Here is a 20643-nt window from a genome sequence, read left to right on the forward strand (position 1 = left end):
CAGAGCAGGGTTTGCATAGAGTACAGTAAATAGGGCCTAGGGTAGGGGCACACATTGAACAGTCAGGAGAAAACAAAAATTGAATAGCTACACTATCCATCCTGTGCACTGAATGAGGCAGGGGCCCTATGGAATAAATAGCATGTGATCATGTAATTAACGGCTGTATCATATGCACATGAACAAGGAGGGGGAGATTATAAAGGAAACTTTATTTCTACCATTTCCTACCTTTTGGGTGCTTGACTTTGCAACCTTAACAATGTTCTTTTAACACAGTTTTTTGTTTGTAATTTTTATTTACATTTTAGTAGCTCCAAAAAACATGGTAGGCTCTGTGCTTTCTTTATACAGAGAAAGACACAGTCCATCCTGCAAAGATTTGACAATCTAAGAAGACAAGTGGCATATGATGGGTGCGGGGCACAGTCAACATATACAATTTTGTATATGCTTTTTAAATTAAATGAACAAATATCACCGATATCTCAACTTGTCTGTTATTAGTTGGCCAGTTGCTTATCAGCCTCATGTAAGAAGTGGGTCTTTAGAGGGGATGTAGAAGGAGAAGACAGAGGGCTAAGGACTGAGCCATGTAGAACCCCCACAGAGAATGGGTGAAGGGATAAGATGGATGGCAGGAATGGCCAGAGAGGTAGGAGGAGACCAGAAGAGGACGGAGCCACTATCGTCTCTGGAGAGAGCAAGATTTGGAGAAGGAGAATGGATTTGACAAGGCTGAAATCAGCAGAGGAGATGAGGACAGAGTGGAAGCACTGAGATTACTGCAGGAACAGGTCATTAGAGTTTGTGAAAGGAGCATTAGATTGGATTCCAGGATACTAATATCTCCTAGAAGTAGGATTAGAGGAGGTAATGAAAAGTGATATCTGAAAAGCTCTTTCTATTAACTTCATTAAAGATACTCATAGCTGTCCCAGGCTAGAATAGAAAATAATACTGTATGTATTAACCCTGGACTAGGGTCACTTTACTCTTCAGTGTAAGGTGACATGGTCTGTCATCTTTTAGTTAGCCTTGGCAAAATAGTTTGTATACTAAGTTAATGTGACTTAGTCATGTAGGGATAAACCCCTTAGGCCTGGTGTGCTAATTTACACCACACACTGGTCCAGTTCTCAGGTAATTTAAGTAGTAAAGTGACAAAATCTGATTCTCCCATGTAATTTTTATTCAGTCACCTGTATTTTTGGAAGAGTATTGAAGTGTTAGGCGGACCTGGCATGTAAAGGTTGATGGATGGAAAACAGAATGAACAGAACAGTGGTACTCATGAACTAACTTTTATTTCAGAGGGCAAATTTCAGTCCCACAAACATTTTCTAATAAATAAATGTTGCACTTAACATGTCTAGTTTGCATTTGTTCTTGCTTCTCTTTCTTTTTCCTTGACTCCTTCAGTTTTCTTCTCTCTCTTGCTCTTTCTTTTTTTTTTTTATCTTCCGTAGCACTCTCTCCTTTGAGGGTCATATAATGATTAGTGGGGACAGTAAAAATAATTTGAATTTACGTAGCCTCTTTCTTCTGAGGATCTCAGAATCCTCTGCAAACAGCTGGTTAACTCTCAGCCACTGTGAAGTAGGTACTTTTATAGCCATTGGATCCATTTTTACATAGGAAGATTAAGTGACATGTTCAAAGCCACATAAAGACCCTGTGGAAGAGCCAGAAAAAAGTACCCAAAAGATTTTGCTCTGAGTCTTATGTTCTAACCACTACACAACATGTACACTGGGTCTCATGTAATTGGATTTGTCCAGATGTCTATCACATAATTTGTGTATCCTTAACCCTTCCTTCACTTGCCCCTTGCCTTCCTCTCTAAGAAAAATGGAGATCTGCGTTTACGAATTCAAACAATCTTGAATGGAACACGTACATTTACAGGGTTACACTTTAATCATAGAATATCAGGGTTGGAAGGGACCTCAGGAGGTCATCTAGTCCAACCCCCTGCTCAAAGCAGGACCAATCCCCGATTTTTGCCCCATATCCCTAAATGGCCCCCTAAAGGATTGAACTCACAACCCTGGGTTTAGCAGGCCAAAGCTCATGTTGTAAGTAACATGCAATAACTGGTTATGCAATAGGGAGACACATTTATTATAATGCATTGCAATCAAATCTTAACAGATGACATTATAAGGGAGGCAGTTATTTGGTGGTTACAGCACAGGATTGGGAGTGAGAAGTGTATATTGCAATTCTCCCAGAGACTTGACGCTTGACCTTTTTAGACTTTATTTGTATTGTTTTTATATAAAATATAAACACAATGAAACAAAACATACACAAGATGGAAATAGTATATTAAATAATACAATTCAACACTCATTATTTTCAAAACCTGGAAAACAAACAAACAAAATCTGAACCCATAGATGTCATGCAGGGCATCAATGATTAAAGTGACTAAATAAGTAAGAACATAACCTCTGAGTATCAGGGACTAATATGTACTAAACTACAAAAATATGCAGTAGTTTCATGTGTGACCAGACATACTCATATTTTTTCCAGGCATTTCTATTAGACTGAGTCATTTTTTTCACTAATGCAGTAGTAGGGAGCTCACTAAGCCAGTCTGTGTATGAGGAAGAAATTAAAGATGTCCATTGTCTCAAAATAACTCTTTTGGCCGCTAACATATTTTACTGTAATCCATTTCTTAATGTTAACTGGTAATACCAACTCATTCAGCACCCCTAAAATACCCAAGTTTGGAGAAGGAAAGATAGCAACACTTAAAGTTTTTGAGAGAACACTGAATATGGCATTCCAGAACATGTGCATTTTTGACAGGTATAGAGGATGTGCTGGCCAACATGCACTGTGTGATGCCAATCTAGCCTTAAACAAATGTTCTGGAGTCCAGTATTGCCTGTTTAATATCTCATTCTGGAAGAATCTCAAGGATAAAGAACTTGAACTATCTTTCACATGAAGCCAGATATCTTCCCAAGTTTCTGTTGTGACAGTAAGGCTAAGTACTTTTCCCCATTTTTCTTTGAGATCAAGGAGGTAGTGCAAAGCATTAAGACACCTATTAAATTCCTACTATATGACTTTTGTTTCCATATTTCTTAACGTGCTCTTCTAGAAGTGAGAGAGTTGAAACAGACCAATTGTCCCCTTATCCTTGCATGAATCTTTGAGCACAGCTGCTGCAACAAGGAACTATGAGACAAGGACAGCTGATATTTGTGACACATGTAATTGAAGGAGGCCGGTCTATCATCTTGTACTATATCTTTCATTTTTATGAATCCTTTTTCTGTCCAAATTGTCTTAAGTATGGAGTTGGCCTTGATCCTGAGACATGGGTTATATCATAGTGGTACAAGAAGAGAATTAGCAAGGTCGCACACTGAAATGCCCCTTGTAGATGCAAAGACTGGACTTTTCCTTAAGGGTATGGGTAGCCTCTTAAGGTATATAAAAGAAGAAAGGGAACCAAATGGCATAGTTAAGCTTTGTTCCATTTAAAACTAGGCTGGTGTGTATACACAGCTACTAGAAGGGAACCACCTTACAGCAGGGCACATTTGGAATGCTAGATAATATAGATACAAATCTGGCAATCCCATGACCCTGCAGTTGCCCTGGATTTTTTAGGAGTTTTGTGTGACAAGTGAGCCATTTTTTAAATCTCATATAAATTGTATGATAAGCCTGTTTATTCAAGGAAAGAGCAAGTGGGAGATCTTGAAAGACAAGAGGCTAATGATAAAAGTCTATCTTGGGCAGATATTCATTTTGGCTATTTCTATTCTCCCCAGTAAGGGAGGTTTCTTTTAATATATAGTCCATATGTATAGAAACCATTTCAAGAAGATTAGTACAAATTTTAATACCTAAATAAGTTATTTCCTTTCATATTTTGAAATGGAAAATGTTGAAACTGAGAAGAATCTGGTCTCTTGGATATATCCATTGCTTGTGATTTATCCCAGTTAATGCAAAAGCCAGAGATCTTTCAAAAAATTATAAACTACATTTAGTAATGATCGGAGGATTCTTCAGTAGTGCTATTATATCATCAACATATAAGCTGATTTTGTATTCTCTTCTGTTTCCAGTCAAACCTTCAGTGGCTGAGTGCTGATATATGTACATTGCCAGTGCTTCAAGAGAGATTGAAAAAGGAGGGGTGAAAAGGGACAGACAGCCCTGTCGTGTCCCTTTTTCTAGCTGAAATATGGGCAAAGCAATTCAATTGGTTGATAGTAAAGTGCGGGGAGAGTTGTATAATACTGATCCAAACCAGGAATATTGGTCCAAATCTGAATTCTTTTAGTATTAATTTAGAATTTATTAGGTAAGGCCATTCAACCTTATCAAAGGCTTTCTCTGCATCTAGAGATAACTCTATGGAGGGAACATCTGACATCTGAGCTTGCTGGATCAAGTGAGCAATTTTTCTTGTGTTAGCAGCAGCCAATCTGCCTTTAATGAAAGCAATCTGATCTGCATGTATAATTGTTGCGATGATAGTGTTGAGTCATGCAGCTAAAATTTTTGCATTTATTTTGCAATCTGTGTTCAACAGAGATATGGGGCAGAAGTCATCACAATTGTGACCATCTTTTTTTCTTCTTTAATATTAAAGTAATTAAAGCAGTTCTCATGTCATGAGTAAGGCTACGATTTAGTCACGGAGGTCGCGGAAGTCATGGGATCCGTGAATTCCAGCGACCTCCGTGACGTCAACCTATGGTGATCAGGAGCTGCAGGGTCCCCTGCCACCCACGGAGGCTAGGGGCTGTGGGGTCCCCCAGCCATCTCTGGTGGCCCCCGGAGCTCCAAGCTGCTGCAGGTGGCGGGGATACCCTGCAGCTCCCAGGCAGCGGGGAACTCCGGAGCTGAGGAATCCCCAAGCTCCCAGCTGCTGCAGGTGGCGTGGGAACCCTGGAGATCTCGGCCTCCACAGGCAGCGGTGGAACCCCCAAGCTCTCAACCATGGTGGGTCCCAGAGCTGTGGGCTGCAGGGGCACCCCACAGCTCCCAGCCCCTCGCAGGACCAGGAGCTGCAGGCAGCAGGGGTACCCCATGGCTCTCAGGTGCTGCAGGCGGCGGAGGGCTCCGTACCTACCAGCCGTGGGCTGCAGGGGACCATGGAGCTCCAACACCCAACGTGCGGTGGGAGCTCCCGGAGCTCCTAGCCACTGTGCAGCTGCGCCGCTGCAGGCGGTGTGGGGACCCACAGATCCGCATTTTGTCACTAATATTTTTAGTAAAAGTCACGGACAGGTCACCGCTTCCATTAATTTTTCTTTACTGCCCTGACCTGTCCGTGACTTTTACTAAAAATATCCATGACAAAATCTTAGCCTTAGTCATGAGACATGGTTTCTTTCTGGAATGTTTCAGTGAAGACCTTTGAAAGAATGGAAGGTAGCTGATTACAAAATGTTTTGTAGAAATCTACTGGAAAGCCATCCATCCCAGGGGCCTTGTCAGAATTCATATTTTTAAAGCCTGTTCAATCTCTTGTGTTGTGATAGCTTAGTCCATAAACAAGACTTGTTCTGAAGTTAGGGTATTAAAAGACAGGCCTTCAATGAAATCATCAAATTTATTAAAGTCAAATTGGTTGATTATATAAAGGCTAGATAGAATTTTTTCAATTGGTTATTTATATCTATTGGTTCAAGGACAGTACTCCTGTCTTCTAGTAAGAAGGAAAAAATATTGTTGTGGCTAGCCACATCTTAAGTCTTCTGGCAAGTAGTTTACCTGCTTTATATCCCCGTTCACAATATCTTTGTTTGACCCCATTGTGTGCACATTCAACTTGGCTGGATAAGCATTCCTTATATTTCTATTTGGTGTTGATTAGAGAATGCAGGATGTTTTCATTATTTGGGTCAGTCTCATGTATTCTCTGCAACTCATCTATTTCCTTGTTCTGAGAATCTTGTAACTTGAGTCTAGTTTTCTTCTTTTGGGATGCACACTTTATGCATTCACCCCTTACAGTAGCTTTCAGAGCTTTCCAAAAAATGGTATCTGACGTAAATTAGTGCTTATTTTCTTCTATGAAGTTAGACATGACTGAGTCAACTGTGGAACAGAGCTTTTAGAATCAGTGTCCGCTTCCACCTAGAAGATTTTAATGATGTGTAACCAGTGTCTATGATAAGTATAATTGTAGCATGATCTGAAATTAATATATTATCAATAGCTGCTTCTAGGCATGCCGGCATCAGTTCTGAAGGCACAACAAAAAACTCTGTTCGGGAGTAAGATGAATGTACTATAGAGAAATACATATAGTCATGCTCCTTGGGGTGTCTCAGTCTCCATATATCTTTTAAATCAAGTTCATTCATTAATAATGAGAGTTGGCCTATTGTGCTCTGAGAGCCGGGTCTCATGTAATTAGATTTGTCCAGATGTCTATCTAGCATAGTATTCCAGTCTCCCTCTGGAATTACAGGAATGTCTTTTTTATTAAAAAGAATGTCTGCTATGTCTTTGGAAAATTCAGAATTACCTCCACTTGGATTCAGAGTAACAGCCGTGTTAGTCTGTATTCGCAAAAAGAAAAGGAGTACTTGTGGCACCTTAGAGACTAACCAATGTATTTGAGCATGAGCTTTCGTGAGCCACAGCTCACTTCATCAGATGCATACCGTGGAAACTGCAGCAGACTTTATATATACACAGAGAATATGAAACAATACCTCCTCCCACCCCACTGTCCTGCTGGTAATAGCTTATCTAAAGTAATTGTCAGGTTAGTAAATGCTTCCTAGAATTAACTTCTTTGAGTTGAAAGAGGCTCCAAGAAGAATGCATCTTCCTTTGGGATCAGACCAAGACTGTATATATTGCAAATTTTATGAATTAGGATGGTTGTGCCTCTGCTCTTAGAATTCAGCGATGAATGATACTCAGCACCTACCCCCATCTTCTTGATTCTGTTGGCATCTATATCCGCTAGATGAGTTTCCTGCAATAAACTACTTGGCACTTTTTTTGATCTGAGATTCCTCAGGATTTAAATTCTTTTGGAAGGTTAAGTGCCTTCACATTCCAGGAGCATACACTAAGAAAATTCATGACAAAGTTTTAAATGATATAGTAAGACATCTAACCTTATTCTAAAGACACACATTTCCCCACTGATATTGTAAAACCATATTTCAATTATATGGTCTTCATTTATATATATTAGATACTGGTTAATTTTGAATGAATGTATGCCTTCAGTTGAACCCCTAAGAGGGTCAAGTATACAAAAAGATCTGTAGTTAAATGTCATGTGTCTTCCAAAATATATTTGTAACAGAAAACAAAACAAATTTAACAGACTTAAAACAAGCCAGTGTGGGCATGTTCAGATCCCTGATGGCTTCAATTCCATCCTCTCCTTTCCTCCCTGTATTATCTAATAATAGTCTAAACATCTCCAATGCAAATATATTTAAAGTCAAATTTATCTTGTAAATACCATTGGGCATTCTGGAACACGTATAATATATACCTACCTACAGAGGTTTTACACACACATACACATATGTATATGGATATACATATAGACACACTTATCACATGTACATTTACAATTGATTTGGTAAAGCAAATATAAATTAGTACAAAATTTAAATATGAATAATACAACAGCATAAAATAATCATATTCATATTCTGTTAAATGCCCTGCACAAATTGAATAACTAGTGCTATTTAAGGTTTAGGTTATGGTCTGCTTTACATGTCAGGAGTATTGACTGTTCCAAGGACTTGTGGTTATCATAATATCATGATTCTCTCTATCAAATTGTGATGATTAGTGCAGATAATACTTTAGTCAGTAGATGGTGCTTAGTGTCTCAGTCTTTGAAATGTCTGCCAAGCTTCAGAAGGGTTTTTGCAAAATCATGTGCAGCCTGCTAAATCCATAATGAAGGTGGATGGGTACTTTATGGTCCCCCTTAGAAATTGCTTTATGCCACTGAATGCATTTGTTTTGTTAAGCTCCGCTGAGAAGTCAGGAAAAAGAGACATTTTGTGGCCTTTGTACGTAAGGGTTGGAGCTTCTCTGGTAGTATTCATTAACATTACTTTATCATTGAACTTCAGCAGCTTGAAGATGCTGGGTCCTGGCTTATCAGACTCCTGCCTTCTAGTATCAGCCATTCAATGAGCCCTTTCAATATCTAATGAGGGCAGCTGGGGGTCCAATTTAAACATGTCAGGGAGCAGCTTCTGAAGAAAGCTGACCCGCAATAGTCCCCAAGAAGTGATAGTTGTTTCTTTGAGGTCTATTTTCTAAGTCATCCTGGGGGTTTTTTTCAGTTTATCTAGTCTAAGATTTAAGGAGGCAGTTTCTTCTTTAATTTCACAGGTTTCAATGACAGTCTTTTGTAGCTCATTTTCTATGTGAGCCATTCGGGAGTTTACATGGCTTACATTTTTAGAGAGGCCACAAATATCTACTGAGACTGAATCCAGTCGATCTGTGAGGAATTCTTTGAGTTTTGAAATATGTTGGGCTATGTTCTGTGGTGGCCTTGTGTTCTCCTCCTTCAGCTCCTCCTTAGGTCTTTTGTTGCCTCTCATATTTTTCATTGGAATTCATATTCAACAGATTGTAGTTTATCTAGGGGATTAATTTAAACTTTTATCACAGAAACTTATTGCTAATTTGCTAGAAAAGTAATTATTAGAAACAAATAGATATGTGGGGAATGAGGAGGTCCAAGACTAAGCAGCCATCTTCTTCATGGGTACCCCGACACTTGACCTTTGAACAAGTGACTATGGCCCAAATTTTCAAACATGACCACAAGTTTCAGCTTTAGACACCTAGAGTAAAAAATATTAAGGAACCTAAAATTAGAGTCCAATTTTAAAAATGTAGAGGTGAAATCTTAACTTCATTGAAGTCAACAACAAAACCGTCCATTAACCTCAACCGAGCTAGGATTTCACCCTAGGTATTTTATGCAAGTTTGTCCTCAATTGCCCAATCTGTAAAATAAGCCCGATATTTACCTACCTCAAGAAGTGTGTTGTGAGGATTAGTCAATTACTGTTGGCAGTTAGGAATTGTTTCATCCTATGATGAAAACTGCTAAGGAAATGGAAGATATTGGCTGGAATTTTAAAAGGAGCAAGACAGGCACCTATATTCCATTGAGTCTCATGGGGCTTGGACACCTCACTCTGCTAGGCTCCTTTGAAGATCTCAGCCATTATTATTAATATTCTTACTGTTGAATAGTATACTCATAATAATTTGTAAGAATACTGCTATTGATTGTAAAAATCTATTACAAAACATATCATAAAATGCAGATATTGTCAAGGCAATGCATAGTTCCTCCTACTCTAATGGCTTCCTCTTTCACAGATTCATGAAAGTATAGACTACTAGAGACTTTTTTTTCCTGAGAAACATACGTAAAAACCTTTACACTTCCATTTTGCCACTTGCATGATTACAAAGAAATAAAATTTATCCTTCTGGGTATACTTACTTTATGGCCAGTACTTTACGGCCAATAAGCAGTTCTAACACAAATCAAAAAGAATGTTATTCTCTAATTTTCATGGGACTTGATATGCACCTTTATCAAAATGTGAAAACTTAGAATGTACCAAGATCTCTTCATTCTATTAGATAATATCATTAAAACAAAAGGAAAAACTCCACTTTCACCAATTGGAAAACAACTCAAACACAGTGGTGACATAAGTAGATCTTTGGTAGTTTAGATTTATATGGTTTAGAATTTTAAGGACTGATCCAACTCCCATGGAAATCAATGGATAGACTTACACTAACTTCCATGGGAATTAGACCACACCCTCAGTGCTCAGAATCCATTATGTTGTTTATAAATGTGATGCTGTTTTTAGTTTGCAGCTCAGAACCAGAAAACGTCCAAGCTGATCCAAAGAACTATACCAGCCTTCTTGTTACATGGGAAAGACCTCGAGTTGTTTATGATGCCATGATCGAGAGATTTGCTGTCTTTTATCAGCAATTGGATGGAGAAGACCAGACTAAACATGAGTTTCTGACAGATGGGTATCAGGACTTGGTAACTGTAAACTCTTCAAGTTTCATACAAAAGTGGTGGTGGTGAAGCACTCACAAAGAATTATTCTGAGAGATTATGTCAGGGAGCTGATTCAGCTAGAATTAATGTCTTTGGCCGCTGCTCGTAGAAACACTGCTTGTATCCTTGGCTATACAGCCACAGAGACAAATTTAAAATACAACAACAAACAAACAAAAAGCTATACGGGAGAGAGCTACCATCACCCACAGTGCCAATTTTCAAAAATTTGCTGTTCTTATTTGTCTGTAATACCTTGAAATAACTATTACCATAGCGTCAAACTCAGATTTTGTTAGTCACAAGACACTTTCATCATGCCCCAATGATCTTTGATATGTAGGATGTTGTACACAGGTAACTAATGACAAATTCAGCATCTGAACAATGATCCATCTGTGATTACTATAAATATTGGCTCACTGATTTATAATATGATGGTCCTTTACCAACACAAACATTTACAATCACCCCCTTTGAAGCTGCATAAGCTTCACAAGGAATATTAGAATCTAAAACTAATATTCAGCATAGAAAAATGTATTCTCTCCAGTTTTTCGGTCGCCTGCCATTAGGACGTTTCACAAAATCAGTTGATTAAAGCTTTATGCCTGGTTTTCTGGCTATAAAATGTAAAAAATGATGTATTAGAATGTTTCATGTGAGAAAATGTTGATATCTTCTGTTGTTGTTTGCAGTGTTGTTGTAGCTGTGTTGGTCTCAGGATATTAGAGAGTCAAGGTGGGTGAGGTAATATCTTTTATTGGACCAACGTCTGTTGGTGAAAAAGACAAGCTTTTTGAGCTCTTATAAGCTCTGTGTAGCTCAAAAAGCTTGTCTCTTTCACCAACAGACGTTGGTCCAATAAAAGATATTACCTCACCCACCTTGTCTCATATGAGAAAACACTGTTCTTAGAATAAAATAATCTAATATTTTCAAAAAAAATATGCTAAGGATTTATATTTATATGATTAAACATGATTTTTCTTTTAGGGAGCTATTCTAAATAATCTGCTGCCCAATACAAGTTATGTTCTTCAGATAGTTGCAGTTTGCACTAATGGTCTATATGGAAAATACAGTGATCAAGTCATTGTTGATATGCCTTTAGATGATCCAGGTAAGTGTTGTTTTGAGCACAGTAGTAACTTCTGGCTACAAATCTATATTCAGAGAAATAGTTTGCTTGCAAACCAGTTAAAAATGCTTGACTATCAAAGTACACTAAAATGGAATTTCAAAATCATTGTAGTTAACCTTACATTTGTTTAATGAGGTGACTTGTATTCTCTGTCACTCATTTTCTGCCATGTATTCCTTTAAACGTGAGAATTTTATGTTGATTTTTTTAACTATAAAAATATATTTAAACAAGTGAACATGATTTCAGATCAGATGAATGATTTTGAACAATAAACCTGGGAAGTAAAGCCATTTTGGAATTGTTTCAGTTGCATCCTTCTGCCTCCTAAAATTAATCCACGTGATAAAAATGTTAAGTAAACAAAATGAGCTAATATAAATTAAAAATTTGTATCTCAATTGATTTTGAAATTTTATTACATATGAGTACTTGGAGTTTGATTTCAAAGCATATGTGGTGATGGAATTCCCTTGCTTCTTAATGTTGGATTGTGAAAATCAAAGGGGCTAATAATCGAATCTTGTTGATTTCAAAGCCAGATTTAACTCCTCTGTCTGTAAGTAAATGATAGATAATTTAAAACCAAAATAGAGAGGCTTGTCCTTGTCCTTCAGTCATTCCTTAAAGTCAGTGGAAGTTTTAGGGCTTGATCCAATTTCCATAGAAGTCAGTGGAAATCTTCCATTGACTTAAGCAGCTGTTGGATTGGACTGTGTGTATCTTGATCATAGGATCAGTCCATTATGGTCTTTAGCATACTCACACACCCCAGTTTTGCTTACCTTTGGATTAGATTGTTGTTTGTTTTTAATTCTGGGTTATAAGTATGGAATTCTCCCCTCAATTACACCTACCTGTGTAACTCCAGTTAAGTCAGAAGAGAAACGTACATGTACCTGAGAGCCCAGTTTCGCCCATAATGTTAAGAGAACCACTACTGATAAAGAATATAAGTATTTTCCATTTTCTGCTTGTTACCATGGATTGTGTGAAAGTAATGATATATGAGCATAAGAAGTTGTTTTATGTTGGGACATTTTTGGTTAAAACACAAAAGTTTCCAAGGCATATCTAACCTGTCTTTCAAAAACAACATGTTTAAAAGACTGTGTTTCCTAGGTCTTATTATGCTCATATTTGTCAGAGCCTTTGTACTCTGTATTTCTCCGAGGAGAGGTTCTGTCAATGTAATAAGATACAAACTGAAGTGAAATGCCAGTCTGTAACTCCTTGATATTGGATTTCCTTACATCTCTCCAGCAGAATTTTCCCAACTTGTGCTTCAAAAATCACATGAGAGGGGACTCCATCCACAGACACGCACCCAAAGTCTAGACTATAGACTAGACTATGCCAGCGGGTAGCTTGGAGCAATGTGAGCCCCAATTGTGCAAAGAATCCACAAGCACAGACCCTTATTCCTGTGTCAAGTCCCATTGGAGTTAAGCAAGGCACCTCATTGGCAGATACCTTTTAAAGGATCAGGGCCTCGATTCCAGTATGACTCCATTTGGATTGAAGCCAACCGTTCATGTGGTTTCCACAATTAATGTTTAATTCAATACCTTGCATAATGACAGGTTTCAGAGTAGCAGCCGTGTTAGTCTGTATCCACAAAAAGAACAGGAGTACTTGTGGCATCTTAGAGACTAACAAATTTATTTGAGCATAAACTTTCATGGGCTACAGCCCACTTCATCGTATGCATGCAGTGGAAAATACAGTAGGATGATTTTATATATACAGAGAACATGAAACAATGGGTGTTACCATGCACACTATAACGAGAGCGATCAGTTAAGGTGAGCTATTACCAGCAGGAGAGAAAAAAACCTTTTGTAGTGATAATGAAGATGGGCCATTTCCAGCAGTTGACAAGAACATGTGAGGAACAGTATGGGGGGGAAAATAAACATGGGGAAATAGTTTTACTTTGTGTAATGACACATCCACTCCCAGTCTTTATTCAAGCCTAATTTAATGGTGTCCAGTTTGCAAATTAATTCCAATTCAGCAGTCTCTCGTTGGAGTCTATTTTTGAAGTTTTTTTGTTGTAATATTGTGACTTTTAGGTCTGTAATCGAGTGACCAGAGAGATTGAAGTGTTCTCCGACTGGTTTTTGAATGTTATAATTCTTGACGTCTGATTTGTGTCCATTTATTCTTTTACGTAGAGACTGTCCGGTTTAGCCAATGTACATGGCAGAGGGGCATTGCTGGCACATGATGGCATAGATCACATTGGTAGATGCGCAGGTGAATGAGCCTCTGATAGTGTGGTTGATGTGGTGAGGCCCTATGATGGTGTTCCCTGAATAGATATGTGGACAGAGTTGCCAACTGTTCTTAATTCAGTACATAAACTTACTTTGGTACAACACAAACATTACAGCTTTAAACGCTCAGAAGCGAAGATTCTCATAGTAAATTTGAACCCTGTTGTTCTCCCATGGAGGTCAGTGATAATTTTGCTTTTAACTTCAGTGGGGGCAGGAGTGGGGCCTTTACATGGCACATACTTTCTGTAAAAACTAATTTCACCCTCCATTACATCTATAAAACGCACAAAGACATCATTTGGAATTTTGTGTGCATATCTGAGGGCAGAAACGGATCCATTGTATGTTACATTTATCAGCATAGGGTCAAGGCTTGAGGTTCTCATTCCATTTTTTGCAAGGAAACTCCTGATGATTTCCCTTTGAGTGAGAAATAAGTAAATATGGAATAAGGAATTCAGGATCTGCTTCATGAGTAGTAATGAAAAACCATACCTATGTGCAGCATGAACAATTAATGTTATGATAAGAACTTGATTTTTGCATTGTATTGCTTTAGAACTTTTAAAATGGTAACCTTAAAGTTGAATTGACATAAATTCCTAGATATGTTTATCATTTCCCCATTTTTAAAGAAAAAATGTGAGGAGATTAAAGCAATCTCTGTACATATTCCACTGTGTACTTTCACAGTTTCATATGCAAAAATGATTGAATTATGAAACTCTACTATGTAAGAGCAGTGTAAAATCCCTCATATATAGTCAGTATCATTAATATGAATTTACAGTATTCCCTAGTCTTGTAAATGTCATCTTACATCTGTACAAAGTGGGAACATGGTAACATTCTAAACAAAATGTTCCTTCACTTGTAACTTCAATTTATTGATTTAATCAGTTGCATTTGAATGAAGTGTGCTGGAAATATTAAATAACAGAGACATGAGAAGGTATGTATCTAATTAGTCAGAGAAAGAGATGTGTTCATACAAACATTCACCTGCCAAATATAATACCAAAACTGATTTTGTGATCTGCTTTATAGATGGTGGTATGAAATGGGGTTCACAGTAATAAGACCAAAATATTTCCCAGAACTCCTGCTTGTGAATATATGAAAAAAACATTATCTTCCCCTATGAAGACCTGAAACAAAATGGACTCAAATTCAGTATAATAACTTTTATATTCAAGATTTATTCTGAGTATGTCAGCCCAATTAGGATGAAATTCACTGCAATGCCGTCTGAACAAATTAAATTTCATGTTAAAAGCTTAAGTGGAACTTAACTAATACAGAAGGCTTTGCCTGGGCCCTCTGCTTGGGGTTGAATTTCACCCTTGGACTGCATATTTTTAATATAGGGGCTGTTTTAGTACTGCTGTACTATATATTTTTATGTACTCAACACCTGCTACCATTCGTTTGTTCTTGGTTTTCCATTATGCTGACCATTTGTAAGAGAGAGATCCTTTCATAGCCTGCCACCACCCTTTCAAAACATTTCATTCTGTGAACCACCAGTAAGGGCTCTGCAGACTACAGGTGATCCACCGACCAGAGTGAAACTTCTCATTCTCTAGGACTATTACATAACAGGAAAGATCTTGTCATGGGCCAGGTCCTCTTCCAACTTCATCCCTGTACTGTTGGGTTATAAGAAATATTACAGTCTGTGGACCCTCCAGAAGGGCTCTGCAATCCACTGGGGGCCCACGTGCCATCATGAGAGCTACCATACTAATCTATTAAGTTTGTGAGAAGAACTGTACGATTTTCTCTTTGTTTGTTCCTATATTGTTTTTTATTTAGAACTGTGGAATTTTAAAACTTGTGATACAGTGTGTGTGTATATATATAGTTTCCAGTAAGCTCATGGCTAGTCAGAAAGGGCTTCGGGTCTTGGAGTGCTTTATCAATATTTATTCTTAATGGTTAGCATTTTCAAACCCAACTAGGAGATTTAGCCATACCATTAAAATTAATGGGACTTGCATGGCTGAATGGCATAGCCAGCTTTGACAATATCTGAACCATTATTTATAATCTGATTATTTGCTTTTGGAAATGGTTTCTGAATGGTGATCTAAATGCATGTGTTTCATTCTTTAGATAACATTTGTATAGTTATGAAAGTTTTGCAGTAACTTCCTCTATAGCTGTTATTATAGATGCATAAATGCGGCCCAGCTCAGCTGTGTGTTAAGGCCGGCCTGCGTGGCAGGGTCCAGGTTCCCGGCTGCCCAGCCCGGTGGGGTCCAGACTGCCCCGCCACCCCATGTGGCAGGGTCGGGGCTGGTAGGCTGTCCCGCGCGGTGAGGGTCCAGGGTCCCTGCTGGCCCCATGGGGTTGGGGTCCAGGGTCTGGTGCTGCTGCCAGGCCCTGCAAGCTCTGGGGCAGCCACCCAGCCTCACACGATGGGGGTCGGGGACAGCTGCGCCGAGTGGGTCCAGGGCTCCCAGGTGGCCCCTCAGGGTCAGGAGTCCAGGGCTGCCGCTTGGCCCCGCAAGCTCCAGGCCAGCTGCCCTGCCCCGCACAGCAGGGTTCTAGGATCCAGGGCAGGCAGCTGCCTGACCCCGAGCAGATGGGGCCCCCGCAGCAGGCATCCAGGGTCAGAGTCCGGGCTGCTGCTGCCCTACCACCTGACCCCTGCAGCCCAGGTAACACATTGTGGGCCACTATGCAGCCCACAGTGATACATAAGTTGAGAACCACTGGACTAAATACGTATCCTCCCCTTGTTCTGTGTGAGGAAGTCAACTGAAGTTTTTCATAAAAACAACAATGGGACATAAATCTCAAACTTTTGGCTCCCACTTGGCAGCTCATGCTAGCGTCAGTTCTTTGTGAGGGCCTTTTTATGCAGTGTCTTTGTAACTTGTCTTTGTGAGAGATTTTCTTCATAAAGAATAAGGGTATCTGAAATATTTCACTTTAGGAGGGCTTTTGTGATTCTTGTGCTGAGAAATGATGAAAAGATAATAGAAATTTCATTTAAATGTAGCAAAAATGGTTTTACTTGTGTTCTTGCAGTGTCATTTATTATGTACTGTAGTGTAGAACTGAAGATAATTTATTCTGTGAATATTATTGTAAAATTATGGAACACATTGTTATGGGGGATATTTTTAGGAGTTGAGCTAATTTAACTGTAGGGAAATATTTAGTTATCACATTTTCCTTTTGTACTTATTCTATCATTTCTGCAAAAATCATTAAACTACAGTATTATATACATGCACTTGAAAACTTTTAATAAATTTAAGGTTGGAACTTCTCCAATAAAATCTAAGCTATAGAATAACCAAGTTGCCGTTATAGAAAAAATCAAGCATGCCTTGTTTGTTAACCTACCTCTGAGTTTTATTTCTGTGTTGGGAAATGGTACCATATTACTTATATATATTATTGGTTCAAGAACACAGTATTAAGATTAGCAAAACCACAATAACTGTAATTAAATGTTGCTAGCAAGTAGATTTATTTTGTTACCATCTAATCAAGAGAGTTTCCATGGATACATCAGGATGAAATTGTAGTTTCATTCTGGTTGAAACAGAGGATATTGAAACCTTTTACAGTTTTCCTTGTAGTAAATAAAGTTTGTAGAGGTGTTTTACATCCATTTGTATTATCACTGCATTGGTTTTTCTTCTAGATAAAGTTCAAAAGATAACATAGATACTGTAGAAAACATGAAATCTGAAAGAAAATATTTATTTTGATTATTTGAAGACAAAATTAATCCTAACAACAAAAATAATCATATTTCTCTTTAATGAAAGGCTGTTTTTAAGAGTCTATTGACCACATAATGTATGTTACCAGGCTACAGTATTAAGAATTTTGAAATCACTATCTAAAAATGTAAACAGAAACCATTGAGAAGCCAGGGAATATCATCATCTTCCCCCCCCCCCTCCCCCCAGCCTTCTAGCCTTCAGAAAGAGAGAGGTAAGATAACTTTTCTATATTTTTGTTAATATGCCAAGTATTTAATTCAATATTACTACTTATAAAATGCTTTCATTGAGACTTGATTATTCCATTTTTTTTACATTCTACAACTTATCAATCCAAATATTTTAACTTGTTAGTGTGATGGAACCCTAATTAATAATCAAATATCCATTGGGAGAGAGAGAGAGTCTGACTCAGTAGCCCAGTGATTAGGACACTCACATGGGATGTGGAAAATGTGGAATCTCTGCTCCAATTAATATTTAATTATTTCTTCAAAGTAGAACAGGGGAGGTTAGAGAGATGTGCCCCCAGAATAGCCAGTTGGCTAGGGCACTCATCTAGAATGTGGGTTCAAGTCCCTATTTCGAATCAGGCAGAGCAGGGATTTGAACCTGGGTCTCCCACATAAAAGCTCTAAACAATGGGCTATTCTGGGGTCTCATTTTCTCTGTTTTTTCATGAGAAAGATCTGAGTTTTGGCTGCTAGGGCATGACCTGGTTTAGGCTCCAAAAGAGAATTAATGGCTGAGAATCCTGAATGGAGAGAGATGCCTATCTTTGGCCCATAAGTGAGGCACCTAAGGTCTAGATTAATAGAAGTTTAACACTGGTACCATTGAAGATCTGGGTCTAAGCCACACCTAAGCCTCTACCTTTTACTCCAGGCTAGTTTAGGCAGCTCCCCACTCAGCTACTGGTTTCTGAGGATCTCCCTCTTAGGTACCTAACGCTCCCCATTGGGAGCCTGGGTGCCTAACTCAGGGCTACATTTCAGGGTTAGGCATTGCAACACTGAGCAGACCTTTGTGGATCTGGCCCTAAGACACTTTTGAAAATAGGACCAAGTCTCCACATCATTTAGATTTTTTTTTTAAACGTTACCCTGGGTCCAATCAGGAGTGGCCATTTTAAGATGCAGGAGTGCAAAATATAGAAGTATAACTGCTTCGTGATTTATTTTTGGTTATGGCTTTAACTCTGTTCACACTGAAGTCAGTGGCCATTTATCTAAATGAGAGCAATGTCCATCAGCACTGAGTACTATTGAAAATGTCACCTTTAACTTATCTTATTGGGGAGGGGCAGGAGAAATTGGCAAGTAATTACTGTGTAATATGGAATAATGAAATATGAATGCAGCCAAAATGTTTCAGTTAAGGATGTACAGTGCAGCTGCACAATAACTGCTTTTCAGAAGGAGCCATTTAATTACAGATGCATAACACCCAATGCCTATATCTATTCATAAGAACTTGCAACATATTTTTAATGCCTTAATATGATCCACTGTAGTTTATCCTTGCAGGGCCAAATCATGATCCATTGAAATCAATTAGAATTTTGCCAATGACTTCAGTGGGACCAGAATTGGGCTCTGAATGTGAGTCTAGCCTATTGTGTCAAGGATTATCAAATTAAGAAGTTGACCATAAGCAGTCCAAGGACAACATTCAAACTCTCTAATCAATAATGCCATTTTTTAAAAAGTCCCTTTATAACATATTTTGCACTGCATCATAGATCATAATGGCACAGGACCCACCTGAGGGTTCCCTGACTCCGTGATGGAAGGTGTGCAAGAAGGAGGTTGCAATGGTAGCAAGGCAGCCTCAACCTTCCCTCCAGGAGATTGCATCACCCAAACAGGGGGCAGCAGTGCCCAGGGAGGGAAAAACAGAAAATATGTTATGTACTGTGGAAGGATCATTGGAATACATGCACACAAGTATGGGGATAATAGGCCGGATCACACCAACAATACCCACCATGGGTAACATCATGTCATCTTCTCCACCACCACTACCATCACACTATCCACTCCCAGCCAGCTGTGGAGAACACAGGTATCTATCAGTCTGATCCCCTCAAACCCCCTGGTGTGCTACTTTCTCCAGAGTGGCATGAATTATGCTGCTCTTCTTCCTACACAAGGAAAATCACTACACAAATGAGCTGAAGTCTGTACATCTTTTATTCATTTGCACATATTGTACCAATCCAAATTTGCATGGGGTTATTCTGACCGCAAATGTCTACAAGCAAATGTCTAATCCCACCTGATGTGACACTAAGATACAGCTGCCCCTAACCCTTCCCTCAGCAATGTAGGCATGTGTGTTGATGCTGGCCTACCAAATAAAAAAATAATCATTGGGAAGGGTTGCAGACCAAACTGGAGGAGCAAGCATCTCAGACAGGTTATTAGGAGAAAGCAGAAAGCCTTCAAGGAATGGAAGATGGGAAGGATCAGCAAGGAAAGCTACTTCTTGGAAGTCAGAAAGTGTAAGGAAAAAGAAAGAACTGCCAAAAGCCAAGCAGAGTTAGACCTTGCAAAGAAAACTAAAACCAACAGTAAAAGATTCTCTAGCCATATAAATAAGAAAATAAGGAAAGAAGAAGTGGGACCTCTAAACAATGAGGTATAGGATGGAGATTAAAGGTAACCTAGGCCTGGCCCAACACATAAATGAACATGTCAGTTTTTAATAAGGGTAATAAGAAGCTTGTGGTAGCAGGGTGACTAATGGAAATGATGATATGGAAGTATAAATTACCACATCCAAGATGGAAGTCAAACTCAACCATCTTAATGGGACTAAACTGGGGGGCCCAGATAATCTCCATCCAAGAATAGTAAAGGAACTGACACATGAAATTGGAAGCTCAATAGTAAGGATTCTTAATGAATCTGTAAATTCGAGGGTCATATCCTATGACTGGAGAATTGCTAATATAGCCCCTATTTTGAAGAAAGGGGGGGAAAGTGATCTGGGAAACTATTGGCCTGTTACTTTGACCTCAGCTGTATGCAGAATTTTGGAACAAATTTTTATAGAGAAAGTAGTTAAGGACATAAAGGTAAACAGTAACTGGGATAAAATACAGCATGGTTTTACAAAAGATAAATTGTGCCAGACCAACCTGATCTCTATCTTTGAGAAGATAGATTTTTTTAAACCTTGGCACAAAACTTGGGAATGGGCTAATAAAATTTGCAGATGACACCAACTTGGGAGGTATTGACAATACGGCAAAGGACTGGAATATCATACAAGAAGATCTAGAGAAGCTTAAAAGGGAAACAATAGAGAAACGGATTGAATTTAACAGTGCAAAGTGCCTGGGTCCATTATAAGAGGCGGCAGTAAGGTTTGGTG

At 38.7% G+C, this 20643-nt stretch overlaps 1 protein-coding gene across 3 annotated transcripts in view; it reads left to right on the top strand.

Moving 5' to 3' along the window:
• Positions 1-20643, top strand: part of PTPRZ1 (protein tyrosine phosphatase receptor type Z1) — a 98602-nt gene that overhangs the window by 24566 nt on the left and 53393 nt on the right. For all 3 annotated transcript variants that reach the window (XM_077807833.1, XM_077807834.1, XM_077807835.1), the window contains exons 7-8: positions 9891-10075; positions 11090-11216. In XM_077807833.1, the coding sequence (XP_077663959.1) occupies positions 9891-10075; positions 11090-11216 (312 nt within the window). The remainder of the gene's footprint in view (positions 1-9890; positions 10076-11089; positions 11217-20643) is intronic.

The sequence above is a fragment of the Eretmochelys imbricata genome, chromosome 1 (assembly GCF_965152235.1).
Source record: "Eretmochelys imbricata isolate rEreImb1 chromosome 1, rEreImb1.hap1, whole genome shotgun sequence".
Classification (NCBI taxonomy): domain Eukaryota; kingdom Metazoa; phylum Chordata; order Testudines; family Cheloniidae; genus Eretmochelys; species Eretmochelys imbricata.